This window comes from Rhynchophorus ferrugineus, unplaced genomic scaffold, assembly GCF_030347505.1.
Source record: "Rhynchophorus ferrugineus isolate W39M unplaced genomic scaffold, kcgeb_rfMv2 rfM11, whole genome shotgun sequence".
Taxonomy (NCBI): domain Eukaryota; kingdom Metazoa; phylum Arthropoda; class Insecta; order Coleoptera; family Curculionidae; genus Rhynchophorus; species Rhynchophorus ferrugineus.
Genome location: NW_027472590.1, coordinates 31,324,944 through 31,343,683, shown reverse-complemented (window position 1 = coordinate 31,343,683; position 18,740 = coordinate 31,324,944). Strand labels below are relative to the sequence as shown.

At 32.0% G+C, this 18,740-nt stretch overlaps 1 protein-coding gene across 1 annotated transcript in view; it reads right to left on the bottom strand.

Annotated features, from left to right (window-relative positions):
* LOC143204946 (glutaredoxin domain-containing cysteine-rich protein CG12206) overlaps positions 1-18,740 on the bottom strand; it is a 109,961-nt gene that overhangs the window by 60,988 nt on the left and 30,233 nt on the right. The window contains exon 3 of the mRNA XM_076417904.1: positions 1,551-1,760. Coding sequence (XP_076274019.1) covers positions 1,551-1,760 — 210 coding nt within the window. The remainder of the gene's footprint in view (positions 1-1,550; positions 1,761-18,740) is intronic.

Sequence of the window (18,740 nt, the reverse complement as noted above, 5' to 3'; positions counted from 1 at the left end):
GTAAATGAATGAGCATGTCAAAGTCGTCCGGTTGTCAGACGTATGTAAAATTCTTGAAAGCAATAGAGATGAGAGGTTATAACTCTAACCTATAAACTATTGTGGCTGTATAATTAACCATAGTTTTTGGATATACTATAATGTTAAAATAAATTGTATTTGATAACATTTTTGTTCAATTACTTTATTTAGATTAGAATTTAGTTTTATGTCAAAGCCAAACTGAACTAAAACGTGGAGTTGATGCGGCAACATTGCGAGGTTTTGACATTACACATTTGAATGACGCATGTATAAAATAACGTTGAATAGACTATAAATTTGATAGTGTGTTATTGATACAAAAATCTGATATGAGGCAAAAGATAAAAGAATAAATGTTTAAATATAAAAAAATAAAAGTATTAGAATATCTAATAGGTTAAGATTTATATCAAACTCGTTTTATAATATAAATGCAAATATTAAGTGCTTGTATATATTCTGATAATTTTTTTCACTTTATTGAGAAAATCTACGGTATGTTATTATCGAAATATTTTCCATTCTTTTTACAACTTTCTGCCATCTTTTATTGAGAGTTTGAGATAGGTTTTCATCCAATAAATCCTGTTATTAATCATAGACGAACTTTTTTCATTCTCGCTGCTGTTTTGAAATAAATTCCGAAATTACAAATGTGAATTATGAAAACGTATAATTCTAACGGGTGGTGTGCTACTGACATCAAGCTTCAAAGCTTTACATATTACATTTTGCATATAAACAAATTTAAACCAATTGTTAGAAGCGTTAAATATGGCCCCAGGAACGATCAGCGACCGATTTCGAGCAATGGGAAAAATCCAAAAGATGCGTAAATTGGTGCCACATCAACTGATTGACAGGCAAATGGAAAGTCGAAAATTCATTTCAATCGATATCATTTCCGCATCGAATAGTGGTGGGTGATGAAAAGAGGATTTATTTTGAAAATTCAAGCGCAAAAATTATTGCTATCACCAGACGAAGCCGGCCGATCGAATCCAAGGACAAATAGTTTTGGTTTGAAGGCAATGATCTGTGTTTAGTGGAACCAGGGCGGCGTGGTGTATAGCCAACTATTGAAACCTGGCGAAACAGTGATCACTAGCGCACCACATGGTCAATTTGAACCATGCATTGATCGAAAAACGTTTAAAATGGACTCGAAGACACCGTAAAGTGTTTTTACAGAACGCCTCATAAAGCAAAACCATCCAAGGAAGGTCTCCATACCTTGCACCGTCCGACTATCAAGTTTTTGCATCAATAGCATCAATAGTACTTCGCCAATTTCAAAGGACTTAGAAAATGGTTCGATAAAGCTCAAAATACAAACAGTTTTTTTGGGATGGCATCCATAAATTGCCTGAAAGATGGGCAAGATGTATAGAATCAAATGGGCAATATTTTGAATAAATAAATCTTTATAAATAAATATATATATAACACAAATATATAATAAATAATACTTAATATTTTAATTCTTTATATTTATACATTATATAATAAATTATATTAAAGCTTACCAATTAGGGTCACCGATACCCCTCCATTGCCTTTTTTCTTGGGCAGGGGCGGTGGGGTGCCATCAAGGTCGCTGCACGTGCCCGAATCCAACGTATCGCTAGGACTCATCTGCCCGCTGGGTAAGAACTGATTGAAGAAATACTGCGAGGGACTCGATCTACCCACCGCATCCACCATTGTATTGTTCTGATAAGTATCCGTATTGTTCACTGTAAAAGAGGAAACGACGATTTAATGACGATTTGGTCGAAATCACTCGGCGGCAAACGATTGTAAAGTGTCGCATGTAGGTAAGTGAGCCGGTCAGCTGGCTTGCAAGCCGCTGGGTAACGACTGGCCCCACTTTCTAAGTAGATAAACAACTTCTTAAACAATATCGTGCGCCTGCATTTACATAAAATAATATTAAGAGTATAAGTTTAAGGAAATCGTCACGTTTCGAATGCATTGAGACTGAATAGCATTAGAATAAGTTTAACATCAAATTGATAAGGATCTTATACGATTAACAGATATTCCGAGAGCACATTCTCAGTTGTTGACAACGTTACTTTGATTGCTCGCTATTTAAGATTATTAAAATCTTACTATTCATCTAAAAGTGTTTTTATTCAAATATTTAATATATCCAATATCCAAAGTTATTTTGTATATACGTCATCAAGATGTTTAATGTATTGCCTGCCGCTATTTGTAAATTCGTTTTAGAATAAGACAATATTTGATGGGAGTGGAAACAATTAAAGGTGATTATATAATTAATATATGATAATTGTAGAAAATGTTATTGTAGATTGTAAAATATTTATGTGCATAGATATATGTGTAAATGTTCAGAATATACATGAGCATTTGGTTAAAATATCTCCGGAGAGAAAGAATAGTAACTTTTTTGCAAATATGGCAAATACATTAACAAGAATGCAATGATTAAATTTAATTTTATCAAGAAACATGTATATATTTATTAACAGAACAAATGAAGGAGAAGTACGGTGATATTAAAATGTCTTTACAAGGAAACACTGTACAGAAAAACACAAGAACTAAGCGTAAAAGGTAAATATGATCCCTAGTGAAAGTAGAATATTTTACTAGGATATAAAATTGTTAATTGGGTGGATTGGGCCTCCAGCGGATACAACTACAAACGCGCCTAGAACTCTAACCCATAGGTAGTATGGAAAAGAGTTTAAAGTAAATATAATCAAATACAACCGTTACCTACAAACTATTATATCCATGTACTTAATTGTAGTTTCAAGTCCTTCGATAATATATGCATTAGATTTACAATAATGTTAAAATAAATTACATTTGATAAAAGTATTTTGATTTAATTATTTTATTTTGATTAGAATGTTGTATGTCAAAGTAAACCTGAACTAAAACTCAGAGTTGTTACGGCAACATTGTGACATTTTGACGTCACAAATTTAGATGGCATATGCACAAAATAACTATGGATACACTATATAATTATTCATTTTATTATTGCTAATAGATTGAAAACATAATAAATTATTAATCTTTATTTATTAAGATGTTCCTACAAGAATGGCTCATTCGACTTGTCAGTGTTTTCGAAGTGCGGTCAAGCTGAAGGCAATCGCCTCTGCATCTGCATCAGATCTCTTTCTTTGGAGCATTTCTTTAATATATTCTCTTCAAATGAGATCTGGATTACACTGTTGGTAATAAAAAATTAGAATAGAGACACAGTGCCATTGTTTTGATTATATTAAAGTTTTTTTAAATAATACCATTGAATTTGTTTGGATAAGGGAAGTTTGATTTAGAGCTTTAAGGGTTACCAGAAGTGACGAAAAGTTCACACGTCTTGTCCATGGTTATTCTTTCGATTTGATATGTCCCAGAACGCTGCCTTGTCCCACTCCTGATCGTATTTCTTTTAGTTCAGAATATTGTTATTCTTGTTTAATTCCGAAGACTCCATTAGAAATATGATCTTTATATCTCAAATGTGTATTGCTTTGGCAGCATTTTGTTTAATTTATATATCAAGCCCTGTCTCAAACCCAACTTTATCGAAGGCTTGTGTTACGTTGAGGATAACTGCAGAGTATATTTGTTTTCCTTTCAAAAAACGTTCAATGATATCCGTTTTTCTATGGAGCTGGTCGATTTTTGAGTGTTTTTATCGGAAATCAAACTGGCAGTCCAGTAATTGAGTTGCTTTGTTTTATTTTTGCATTTTGCAAACTACTTGAACTATTTTCTAGGCAGTTATTTTAGGGCTTCTTTAATGATTGCATCAAATCCCGGTGATTTTTTTGGTTTCCGTTTTACTCTTATCTCATTGGTTATTTCTCTTGGAGTTACTGCTGTAATTATGTGTGATTTTAAGTTATCACTACTAGCTATAATGTGGTTTGTCTGTTTACGATTGAGGATGTAGACTTCAGCTAGAGATTCAGCAAAGAGCTTTACTTTTTGTTTGTTGTCTCTGGTCTATAGTTCTTTCTTCCTCCTTATAGGTTGTATTCATGCTATATGCCTTTAAGTCTTCTTGATTTTATATGCTGCTAGTTCTTGAATGTTGGTAGTGACTGAAGCTTCCTTTAGTTTATGGATTTCTCAAGAAGAAGCCCAAGATTTTGAGTGTAATTTTCATTTTTATTTTTATTATTGTCTTATCTATATGTCCTTTGTTTCCACAGGCTTTTCTTTTTCTATACTTTGCTTTATTTCTACACCTGCACTTAGGTGTGTAATCATTTTGGTTTGATGTCGTGGTATATATATATATATATATATATATATATATATATATATATATATATATATAAACCTTTACATAATCACAAGCTCGCATTTTAACTTAAAATGTGCATATTTTAAAAGGAAAGAATATTTTTTGACATCCGTATCGACCTTCATGAAATAAGCCTATCCAGTAATGGAGACGCTCGATGACAAATATGGATCTTTTATGTATCCGGCGCCATTTAAATTTCATTTTCATTGTGTTTTCCTTCGGGGAGACACTCGCACGGGGACTACACGGAAAAGTAATTTCCGATAAAGGTAAAAAGCAACAAACTACCGAATATATATTTACGTTGGAATTAGTTTAAAAGACGAGCCGTTTGTCGATGCCAAATTGAGGGGAGATCTGTCTTGTTCGAGTTTTTTGGAATACGACTGGAATATCGCGAAAGGTTCATTAAACAAATTGTTATATTGACTCGAAAACTCATTTTTTTTATTAAATTATATCTTACATTCGATATGCTTAGTACAATCTCAATATATAAATTAATTTATTGCCACTGTTCTGTTGTAATTGCATTAATATACAAGCAAGGCGTGTACTGGATTAATACACCAGTATATATTTCCCTAATTAGAATAACTAATCTACTTAAGCTAAACTTAAAAACACACATTTACACTAAACTAGTTCGTGTAGCTTGGTTCCCATCAATCTTCTGATTTCTTGTGCGTTGTCCAGTAGCTGTATTGCTTCCACGTAGCTGTGATAGCAACCTTGTTTCATGTTTTAAGCCAAAATCTTGCATCACCTCGTGTATCCATTTGATTCCGAGATGATCCCGCAGCTCTTCGTTGATTACGTAGCGATAAGCATTGGTAATTAATCGTATAACTTTGTTTTGGGTGCGTTGGATAACAAGTTGGTTTAATGTTTTAGTGCAAGCCCATATTTGCACCCCATAGGTACAAATAGGCTTTATGATTGACTGATAAACCAATATCTTTGATTTTAGATCAAGTTGAGAGTATATCTCGACCAGTACAATTGCTTGACTTCAACTCTTATTAGGTCTGCTTTTTGTCTCACATGATGTTTCCAGTTTAACCTACTATTGAGATATATTCCGAGGTATTTAGTTGACTGTGCTTGAGGAATCGGGCATCTGTCAAGTGATATAATTGATTTTTTTGTCAATTCGCTACAACGCAAAATTAACACGGACAGACTTGGAGTTATTAATAACTATTATTATCACCAAATAATGTTTTAAAGAATATTGCAGATATTTGGCAACATGGCCCACTAGTACCAACCTAAATCGAATTTTATACACTGATTCGATATTATATATTGCATGCATTGGATGTCTTATTAGATGGAATATAGATCAACATTTTTACGTTTAAAGATGTGTATGAATACATTTACTTCAACAAATATGAAGAAAATCTGAAATTTCACAGTTTCAAGCTAATATTTCAATCAAGCCAAGCATTTTCTTACTAAAGAAAATAATTTATTTTTGTAGCATGCTTGTGTTAGTCGTGGATACAATATCCTATATTTCCCGTAATCACATTTTAATTATCTATCAGCATCGAGATTATTATTTATTGGACCAATTTAGTCGTTTATTTGAATTGTTGATTTGAATCACAGTCTATTAACTAATATAATTATAGTGATTTAAGTCCGCGAACTGCTTCCGCTGGAAAATGTATGTTTCCTTCGACATCCTTGCGTTGTAGTATTCCGAACGTATATCGTAGTATTAATCATTTTCGTTACGTTACGGATATAGGCAGTAACTCAGTTTTAGTGGAAGTCATGACAGAATTATCATTAGCACAATTTGATCTTTCTGTAAAAATATGTTTGTTCTACATACGTATTATTGATAATTTTCCTTAATTATAGTTGCACTAAGTGAAAAATACAGTTATAAAATGGCTTAAAATGAAGACTTCGCTAAATAATATTAAGTTTTTCATACGAAACCGAATATTTGTTTGATGAAAACATATTTGTTATTCTCCGGAGATCCGTTTTCTCTGTAGTTTTTTTGACGGTCTGCGAATTTATTCATGCCTTCTATGATTTCTATGATTACATAGATTTGACTAAGCTCAAACTCTTAAGGAATTTTGAGACAGTTTATCTCAATTGATTTCGACATTGGTTTGACCATCGATGAATCAACTTCTTTAAGATATTTATATACGCCTGGTAAGATCCATAAGGTGGCAAAACACCAATTAATAAACGAAAAAAGAAGAAGAAGTGCTTTCTGCGGGGTATTGTGACTAGGCGTCATTACTTGACCTAATACGATATTGTGAGAGAGTGGGAAATCCTATTGCAGCCTGCGCACTTACCAGATATATCACCATGTGATTATCACGTACTTAGATCGATGCAGCATGATTTGATAGGTATACGGTATGGAAATGCTGAAGAAGTACGAAAATAAATTGATGAATAATTGATCGATGTCAAACCAACATCACACATTATTTGGACACACCGATATTTGGATCATAATTCTTTGGATATTTTATTGCTATGTTGCCGTAAAGATAATTGTTCGCATACTATATTGTATCTATATTGTTCTATATTGTATGGGTGGTGAAATGGCAAGAATCACACGTCTATTATAGCGAAAAGAAATTGTATAAATTTTCTTAAATATGGGGGAATATATAAGCGTTTTGCTGCAGAAATTAGGCAAGAACTACATGGCCATTTGATAGGTGGTATACAACTATAATATTGAATAAGTTGCTTCACCCCATAGCCAACGAATTTATAAAATCTAACAATGTTAAAAAACTTAGTAGCACAATATATATATATATATATATATATATATATATATATATATATATATATATATATAATATATATATATATATATATATATATATATATATATAATTGTATAGATGTTTGAGGGCCACAATCTCTAAAAGGAACTCACACAACACAGTTTTTCTTTAGCCCAGCATTTCATTTAAAATTTCTTCGATCTTGAAAATACCGAAGCCAGATGGAACAGACTGCCTCTCTAATCAGTTACATCGAACAGGAACGAGATAATAGCCACATAATTTAATACAATTATTTTGGAGGAAACTGTTAGTCTGAAATGAATTGAAAACGAAAAATGCTTATATTTATATATATATATATATATATATATATATATATATATATATATATATATATATATATATATATAATTGTATAGATGTTTGAGGGCCACAATCTCTAAAAGGAACTCACACAACACAGTTTTTCTTTAGCCCAGCATTTCATTTAAAATTTCTTCGATCTTGAAAATACCGAAGCCAGATGGAACAGACTGCCTCTCTAATTACATCGAACAGGAACGAGATAATAGCCCCTTGTTGCCACACAATTAATTTTTAATACAATTATTTTAGAGGAAATTGTTAGTCTGAAATGAATTCAAGACAAAAAATGCTTATATATATATATATATATATATATATATATATATATATATATATATATATATATGCAGTTCCTTCAGAGATCTTTCATACATTGTTGGGTAATATAATGGCTTAAAATAATCCAGATAAAAAACTATCATAGATAATAAACTTCCAGATGTTGCTATACTCATAACATTTATTAATAATTCATTGCATATATATTGTCCTTCATGCTGGAAACATGAATGGTCGATCAGACACATTGAAGAAGAAATTGACAAATGAGATTGGAAATTAATAGCTTAGTTATTAACTTGAATCAAACTTTCTGAATATGGGACAATGGTTCTGATTATAACACTGACTATGATTCAATACTGACAATTTCCAAAATAGGGTGATAATAGTGGAAACAACTAAATGTCACTATATAATTAACATACAATAACCATAGGAAATCTTATTGTAGTGTGTGAGTGATTTATGTGCACAGATAGGTGTGCAGTTGTTCAAAATATACCCGATCATTGGGTTAAAATGTGTGAGGAGGGAAAGAATACTAACTGTTTTGCAGATATGGCAAATGAATTAGGGATAATGCAGTGATTAAATCTAGTTCTATCAAGAAAGGTGTATACACGTATTAACAAAACAAACTATAGGTGAAATACAGTGATATCAGTAATACAAAATCAACTGTCATCAATTCAGATGACCCGAGTTCACGTTTTCTCATCGATTGAGCAATACTAGTCAACTCTATTTAATTTCTGCAATATTTAATGTTAAGCTTATTGAAATTAACGATCGGGGTCTGCAGCTGACAACTGGAAACACCTGTTTAATAGACGAATTCCCATGAAATGCTACGAAATACCTCGCTAATAAGAACAAAGCGGTATCATTGTTGCAACCGCGATCAAAACAAAGAATTTGTTTCCGAACAGCCATAAGTATAACGCCGTAAGTTCAAGCACCTTAATATAAACGACAACACGGTAACAGTAAAGTCATATATTTCATAATAATTGCTGTGGAATATCGAACGATTATTAAAGGGAAACTAGTCCGGCACGGTGTAGAAGAAAAACGTTCGCAATGTTGTGAATAATATCAGATTTCGTAGCGTTTCTCTGTAATCGTATTGATTTTACGCGATATAATAATAATGAGACCAAATGAATCTATTTTATTCTCTCTTCTTCCTCTCCCTGCCTCTAACCTCTGTGAAACATCAATTAAAACAGTTTTGATTCTTTGAAATCGATAGAGCGATTTCTATGAACCTCAAAATAGTAAAAGCGAGTTTCTTCTAGTTATATTTGCTCTATAAATGTGTATTGAATACAATTAAAAACATGTTTTATTCCAGGAAATCCAGAAATCGTAATACCTATATTTTCGTTATCGTTGATTACAAAATGTTATCTTGTAGTTATATTTTCTCGGTATTTGTTTCATAAAATACAGACAAAGGCATGTACCATTCAAGAGAATCATAAATCGTTACGAATATCCATGGTACTGCGAATTCCATTTCGTATTGGTTCGATATTTTAGACCTTTGAATTTTGGGTTGTTTATGGTGAAGAAAAAGGTTTGACTAGGTTGGATTGTCGTTTCTTTTTAATTGTAGGGTTTATCGCCTTTGCAAATATCTAGCAACTGTAATCTTATTTACTAATACTGTTGCTTATCTAACTAATGTTTTAAATCATGAGTTGAAAGATTTTGAATCTTTGCCTCTCATGTATTGTGATGCTTTCTGCCATTTCATTCCTTCATATATCACGATATCCATCTGGATATCTTTATGTCAGTTGACAGTATGAAAAACTTATAAAATCTAACTTCTAAGCTCTTTTTTACTTGTGATACAATAACAGTGAAATGCCTCAAATAGCAATCCTGCAGCCAATCGAATCTTGTTAGTATATATATTAAAGTAGTTTGTCGTAGTAATGATTGTTCACCTCAAGGTAATCTAAAGCTGCAATTAGGATAAATTCTTCCATGAATTCTACGGCAATATTGGGGTTTTTATGTTTTGTGAGACAGTTTGAATAGTAACGTGAGCTTTATCATGGTTATACTTGTAAAAACGAGTTTGATTTGTTTATATTTTCTCGATATATGTTTCATAAAATACAGACAAAGGCATGTACCATTCAAGAAAATCATAAATCATTACGAATATCCATGGTACTGCGAATTCCATTTGGTATTGGTTCGATATTATAGACCTTTGAATTTTGGGTTGTTTATGGTGAAGAAAAAGGTTTGACTAGGTTGGATTGTCGTTTCTTTTTAATTGTAGGGTTTATCGCCTTTGCAAATATCTAGCAACTGTAATCTTATTTACTAATACTGTTGCTTATCTAACTAATGTTTTAAATCATGAGTTGAAAGATTTTGAATCTTTGCCTCTCATGTATTGTGATGCTTTCTGCCATTTCATTCCTTCATATATCACGATATCCATCTGGATATCTTTATGTCAGTTGACAGTATGAAAAACTTATAAAATCTAACTTCTAAGCTCTTTTTTACTTGTGATACAATAACAGTGAAATGCCTCAAATAGCAATCCTGCAGCCAATCGAATCTTGTTAGTATATATATTAAAGTAGTTTGTCGTAGTAATGATTGTTCACCTCAAGGTAATCTAAAGCTGCAATTAGGATAAATTCTTCCATGAATTCTACGGCAATATTGGGGTTTTTATGTTTTGTGAGACAGTTTGAATAGTAACGTGAGCTTTATCATGGTTATACTTGTAAAAACGAGTTTGATTTGTTTATATTTTCTCGATATATGTTTCATAAAATACAGACAAAGGCATGTACCATTCAAGAAAATCATAAATCATTACGAATATCCATGGTACTGCGAATTCCATTTGGTATTGGTTCGATATTATAGACCTTTGAATTTTGGGTTGTTTATGGTGAAGAAAAAGGTTTGAATGATAATGTAAAGAGACTAGGTTGGATTGTCGTTTCTTTTTAATTGTAGGGTTTATCGCCTTTGCAAATATTTAGCAACTGTAATCTTATTTACTAATACTGCTGCTTATCTAACTAATGTTTTAAATCATGAGTTGAAAGATTTTGAATCTTTGCCTCTCATGTATTGTGATGCTTTCTGCCATTTCATTCCTTCATATATCACCATATCCATCTGGATCTCTTTATGTCAGTTGACAGTATGAAAAACTTATAAAATCTAACTTCAAAGCTCTTTTTTACTTGTGATACAATAACAGTGAAATGCCTCAAATAGCAATCCTGCAGCCAATCTAATCTTGTTAGTATATATATTAAAGTAGTTTGTCGTAGTAATGATTGTTCACCTCACTATAATCTAAAGCTGCAATTAGGATAAATTCTTCAATGAATTCTACGGCAATATTGGGGTTTTTATGTTTTGTGAGACAGTTTGAATAGTAACGTGAGCTTTATCATGGTTATACTTGTAAAAACGAGTTTGATTTGTTTATATTTTCTCGATATATGTTTCATAAAATACAGACAAAGGCATGTACCATTCAAGAAAATCATAAATCATTACGAATATCCATGGTACTGCGAATTCCATTTGGTATTGGTTCGATATTATAGACCTTTGAATTTTGGGTTGTTTATGGTGAAGAAAAAGGTTTGAATGATAATGTAAAGAGACTAGGTTGGATTGTCGTTTCTTTTTAATTGTAGGGTTTATCGCCTTTGCAAATATTTAGCAACTGTAATCTTATTTACTAATACTGCTGCTTATCTAACTAATGTTTTAAATCATGAGTTGAAAGATTTTGAATCTTTGCCTCTCATGTATTGTGATGCTTTCTGCCATTTCATTCCTTCATATATCACCATATCCATCTGGATCTCTTTATGTCAGTTGACAGTATGAAAAACTTATAAAATCTAACTTCAAAGCTCTTTTTTACTTGTGATACAATAACAGTGAAATGCCTCAAATAGCAATCCTGCAGCCAATCTAATCTTGTTAGTATATATATTAAAGTAGTTTGTCGTAGTAATGATTGTTCACCTCACTATAATCTAAAGCTGCAATTAGGATAAATTCTTCAATGAATTCTACGGCAATATTGGGGTTTTTATGTTTTGTGAGACAGTTTGAATAGTAACGTGAGCTTTATCATGGTTATACTTGTAAAAACGAGTTTGATTTGTTTATATTTTCTCGATATATGTTTCATAAAATACAGACAAAGGCATGTACCATTCAAGAAAATCATAAATCGTTACGAATATCCATGGTACTGCGAATTCCATTTGGTATTGGTTCGATATTTTAGACCTTTGAATTTTGAGTTGTTTATGGTGAAGAAAAAGGTTTGAATGATAATGTAAAGAGACTAGGTTGGATTGTCGTTTCTTTTTAATTGTAGGGTTTATCGCCTTTGCAAATATTTAGCAACTGTAATCTTATTTACTAATACTGCTGCTTATCTAACTAATGTTTTAAATCATGAGTTGAAAGATTTTGAATCTTTGCCTCTCATGTATTGTGATGCTTTCTGCCATTTCATTCCTTCATATATCACCATATCCATCTGGATCTCTTTATGTCAGTTGACAGTATGAAAAACTTATAAAATCTAACTTCAAAGCTCTTTTTTACTTGTGATACAATAACAGTGAAATGCCTCAAATAGCAATCCTGCAGCCAATCTAATCTTGTTAGTATATATATTAAAGTAGTTTGTCGTAGTAATGATTGTTCACCTCACTGTAATCTAAAGCTGCAATTAGGATAAATTCTTCAATGAATTCTACGGCAATATTGGGGTTTTTATGTTTTGTGAGAGAGTTTGAATAGTAACGTGAGCTTTATCATGATTATACTTGTAAAAATGAATTTTATTTGTTTATATTTAGTCGACATTTATTTCATAAAACACAGACAAGGACATGTACCATTCAGAATCATAAATCGTTCCGAATACCAATGGTACTTCGAACTCCATCTGGTAATTCGATATTTTAAACCTTTTAATTTTCAGTTGTTTATGTTTAAGAGAAAGGTTTGCACTATAATGTGAAGGAATTATAAGGCAGGATTGCCGCTTCTTTTTAATTGTAGAATTTGTCGTCTATGTAAATACTTAGCAAAAAGAATAATTATCCTGAAAGGCGATATTGTTGATGTTTCTTCGAGTGCTGTATTTGCCAGATCTGATATCTTAACACGTTCAAAGAACTTCATAAGAGTTAATTTCTGAAGACGCCACACCCAGAGTCTCTAATTTTTTTCGTATTCAGTTTATTATACTGTGTCTTGTGCCGCGTAAACAAATGGTTTACAAATGGCGAGTTTGTTGACAGATTATCACAGTTTTCTCTTTTTAATTCTCGTTTATTATTTATTAAATCTCCATTTATTATTTTCTATTAATTAGATTTTGTTTATTAGTCTTCATTTACTGTATTCTATTTATTATTCTTCATTTATTATTATCTACTTATTATTTTTTATTGGGTTTTCTATGTATTCATTATGCTCTACACATTTATTTAATTATAAATTTACCATTATCTATTTTATTCTCGCCTATTTTACTATTTATTAGAATCGTCGTGTATTCCCATAATTTTTGAATTATGGTAAATCGGAGATAATATTTTAATGGTTGCAACTGTATATATAAATTAGAAATGTTTTATAAACTAGAAACTAATGCCAAACGTCAACAAAAATAGTCTTTGGCTGTTGGTGACTGCGTATCTACAATGTTTAATAGACTTTACTAATCTTGCTCTTTACTCTCATTTTACGTTCATTATTGTTATAGTTAGGATATAAGCTGGTACGTCGTGCGTTATCTTCGTACCGTATGCACATGTCATACATCATCCTAGCTTGGCTTTAGATTGTTACCAATTATCGCTATTATAAATTATATGTTATTCCTTGGCTATATGTTGTAATTGTGGATTATTGACAATCTGAAACATACAGGACGCCAAGTATAGTTCCTGTCGGCTTTTGGTGACGGTGTATCTAGCGTTTTTGCCCCTGGCCTCAAAAGATGCGTGTATACATTTGACAGCTGTCGGATCATTAATTTACGAATTATAGCATTTTGAGTGAAGCACCTTTTGTTATTGTGAAAAAAAAATGGATAAATGAGAATTTCGCGTGTTGATAAAATATTGCTTTTTCGAAAAGAAAAAATACAGTTGAATCCAAATTTGGCTTGATGACGAATTTTCGGACACTACTCCAGGAAAATCGACCATCAAGGATTGGTATGCTAAGTTTAGACGTGGTGAAATGAGCATCGAAGACGTTAAAAGCAGTGGACGCCCAAAAGAGGTTGTTACCGACGAAAACTTTTAAAAAATCCACAAAATGATTTTGAATGACCGTAAATTGAAATTAAATGAAGTAGCAGACACTCTAATAGATATCAACTGAATGTGTGCATTATATCATTCACAAATATATCGGTGTGAGAAAGCTCTGTGCAAAGTGAGTGTCGCACGAGCTCACTTTTGACCAAAAACAACGACGAGTAGATGATTCGAAGCAGTGTTTGAAGAGGATCAGTGGATGAAACATGGCTCTATCATTTCATTCTGAAGTCCAATCGACAATCATGCGAGTGGACTGCACGCGATGAACCCGCTCCAAAACTTGACAAAACGCAACAGTCGGCTGGCAAGGTTATGGCGTCTGTAGTTCGGCATACGCATTGAATTATTTTCATTGACGACCTCGTAAAAATAGCCTATTTTGAAGCAACGGACAAATCGTACTACAAAAATGGTACTGAAAAGTTGGAGGGTCGCTATAAGCAGTGTATCACCCTTGAAGGGAATTATGTTGAATAAAAAGAAACTAATTTTGCCAAAAAAAAGTGTTTTATTCATTAACATTAACATTAATTTAATACCAACTTTTAGAAATATAAGATCCGTTCCTCAATTCTTTTAAATGTGTAGGATTGACCCGTTTGGTCATCATCCAAATAAAGAATATGCATTTTATTGGGACACCATTGACGCTAGCCGGTATTTTACATTACGGTGCGTACGTATATCACTATTACTGTTAGAAGAAACTATTTAAAATGTTACAATGAAATATACCGTTTACCATTTCGCGTTTTACATTATCATCGCTCCAACTGGTCTTGGCATTTACGAGGATTACTTGCATATTTTACGTTACAACAGTTCAATCCATCAACAAACATTATTATATAGTTGTTTCTTAGTTTTTTAATTCCATTTAGTTAAAATTTTAATAAAGAAGTCTTGTGGTTCGGAAAGGCGAGCTTCTGGATAATAATGAGGCTGCAGTATTGTATGTTCCAGCATAACCCGAAATTGATGATCTCAGGAACAGAGCTGGACAAAATATACACTTTATATTAATTATTAAATATTTTTATTAAAGAAATTGAAACGCATTCAAACAATAAAATAAATAAGTCACTAAAAATTAAGAAATAGTCAAACAGATTTTTAACCCAAAGAAAAACATTTTAAGATATAATTATATATATGATATAATATATTTAGGTACATAATAATCGTTGTAATAACTGAATAAAATAAACAGAAACCTTATTTAACATATCTACTCTACACATACTTTATATCCTACTATATTCACACAATTTAGCTTAATACCTACCTAAACCTATTCATCTATTTACAATATTATTTTAACTACTACCAACTGATGACTTGCCGTTGGTGCTGAACCCAAACAATTATATTAATTTAGATTTGTTAGGTTGATGATTTAAAATTTTCTATATTTCATAAAACTATATTATTATTCTTGTATTGCTTGGGTTCGGCACCGAATTACCGTGATTAGTTAGTAGTAATTAAAATAATAATCCTAAATAGATAAATAATAATAATAAATTTATGATATATAGCATATATATATATATATATATATATATATATATATATATATATATATATATATATATATATATATATATATATATATATATATATGATCCTATATATGCCTCCGATTTCTTTCTAAAATAATAAAAGCTAAGACATCGCTTAATTGAAAATCGATGTATCACCTTCAACGACTCTGTTGTTCCGAACGATTCAAGAGTCTTTCAACAAGAACAAGAGAAAGCCGAGAAATATCTCGGTTTTACTTTGAAGCTAATCCGATACGAAGCTATACTTTTAAAAATTTCACCGTTATCATAAAATGTAACAGGTCAATGAAAAGTCCCCGGCCTACCATAGTAAAACACATATATTTGGCATAATTATTTTATATCATAATATTTTTATTCAACATAATTCCCTTCAAGGGTGATACACTGATTATGATATATATATGACCCTGCAACTTTTCGGTACCATTTTTGTAGTACGATTTGCCCTCTTCATTCGACGAAACATTCTTCTTTTGAGCATTCTTTTGAGATCTGAAAACAGGAAATAGTCGCTGGGTGCCAGATCTGAAGAAAACGGTGGATGAGGGAGCAATTTGAAACCCAAGTCATGGATTTTTGCCATCGTTTTTACTGACTTGTGACACGGTACATTATCTTGGTGAAGCAGCACTTTCTTTTCCTTCATAAACGGCCGTTTTCGGATATTTCGTCCTTCAAACCGTCCAATAACACCATGCAATAGTCGCTGTTTATGGTCCTTCCCTTTTCAAGGTCGTCAATGAAGATTATTCCATGCACATCACAAAATACCGATGCCATAACTTTGCCAGCCAACTCTTGCGTCTTCCCACGCTTTAGAGATTCATCGTGTGCAGTCCTCTCTGATGACTGTCGATTGGTCTTTGGAGTGAAATCATGGAGCCATGTTTCATCCATTGTCATATATTGATGCAAAAACTCGGATTTATTAAGCTTGATCATTTTCAAACACTGCTCCGAATCATCAATTCGTCGTTGTTTTTGGTAAAAGTGAGCTCGCCAGGCAACCACTTTACATAGAGATTTTTCATACCCAAATATTTGTGAATGATATAATATACACGTTCAGTTGATATATTATTTAAATTCAAATTACGGTCATTCGAAATAATTTTGTGGATTTTTTAAATATTTTCTTCGGTGAGAACTTCTTTTATTCGTCCATTGCGTTTACTGTCTTCGGTGGTCATTTCACCACATCTAAACTTAGCGTACCAATCCTTGATGATTGATTTTACTGGGGCAGTGTCCGGAATGTCGGCGTCAAGCTAAATTTTGCTTCAACTGTATTGTTTCCCTTCAAAAAGCAATATTTTATTAACACGCGGAATTCCTTTTTATCCATTTTTTCACAATAACAAAAGTCACTCAGAATGCTATAATTCACAAACTAATGATCCGGCAGTTGTCAAATTTGTACATTGACCTGTTACATGGATGAATAATTTCGCCAATATTCAAAAGCAGCTTTAATAATTTTAATATAACAAAAGAAATATTTCAACAAACTAAATAATCAGGCTTGGTAGCTGCAGTGTGTAAAGGGACAGGATGGTTACTGTTCCAGTCCTGTAAGTTCTGGATGTACTTTATGTTTATGATTGTAATTGTAAATGTTTCTAGATTACAGTGTAAAATCTGACAAGGAACAACTATCCCAGTTAAGGCAGTAACCAGACTGGGCTTGTATATTTATTTAATAGGTTAATCACCGAATAGTCGGTAGACCTGATGCAAAGGGCAGTGTTAAGAAATATTTATAATCCAAATAAACCCTAGTTAAACTAAAATATTTGAAATTTATAATCATCAGACATCTATTTCGAAACTGAGGCCGTGTTCTACATAAGTCGCCCTGATAAATTTTGAAAAACCTTGAGAACCAACGGATATAAATCGAAGAAGACGACATGTTGTTACAAGCAAATAAATCATTTACAGTCAGCAACTTATATGGGCACTGGAGACATTACCATAAATATAGATGTCAGTAGCGGGAACGTCATAAAATCTATTAAAATGGTTTGTATAAAGCATTACGCGCAACAGTTGCAAGATTGTGGAGATATCATCGGTATACTTTATATGTCTCTTTATGATTTTACGATTAATTGAAGAAGAAAGTTGAACGGATATCCATAGTACAAAATGTCCTGTCACATTTTATGTACTTATTCATTAATATAAGAATTGCGGTTTTACTTTGACTTGTTTCTTGAATACACAACATTTTATTATTTCTAAGAACGACCCTTGTGATAGTTAATTATTTAAATGAGTCACCTGCTTTCAGAGAGACTTGTTCCCTAACCATTTCCTACAATCACTTTCAGGAACATTGTTGCCTTACAAACTAGTTCATTATCATACCCAAGAATAGCTTCATAGCTTCGTCTTCGCTGAATTTGTTCAGTATTTGACTGTAGTATTGCATTCACCCTTTGCGTAATCTGATATTGACGATGGAAATATCAAAAAGGAATGAAAGTGACTACCACACGCATTGATTCAAAATGTCATTTTGAATCAATCATTCCCCTTAGAACCCATAACGAGTATGATTGGAAGTGCTAGTGCATAGTACTCTGAAAGACTATTAATGAATCTCAATATACTCGTCAAACAGTTAAATGTGTGCGATGACAGTGCTTAAGCTCAAACGCAAATTACCATAAGAACTGATTAATAGACACATAGAGTCAGATTTAATAATTTCTAGAATAAGTTAGAACAGTCTTTAGAATAAGTTAGGATATACTTTGAAATAAGTTAGAATAGTATCTAGAAAAAGATTTAGATTATAAGTTGTCTACATGTCAGCATAGTTAAATTATATGACGGAAATCATGTAATAATACTTATTGCCTACGGGCAGATTGTTGAAGTCCTAAGATATCAGTAAAAAATTAAAAAATACTCTTACATTGTAATAGCTCGAATGGGTCTGCTGATACTTGGTCTGGCTGGCATATACAGAAGATATGCAAAAACGCTATCAAGCCAACATCGTTCTTTCGACGCGGATAGCTACGTTTCCAAAAAG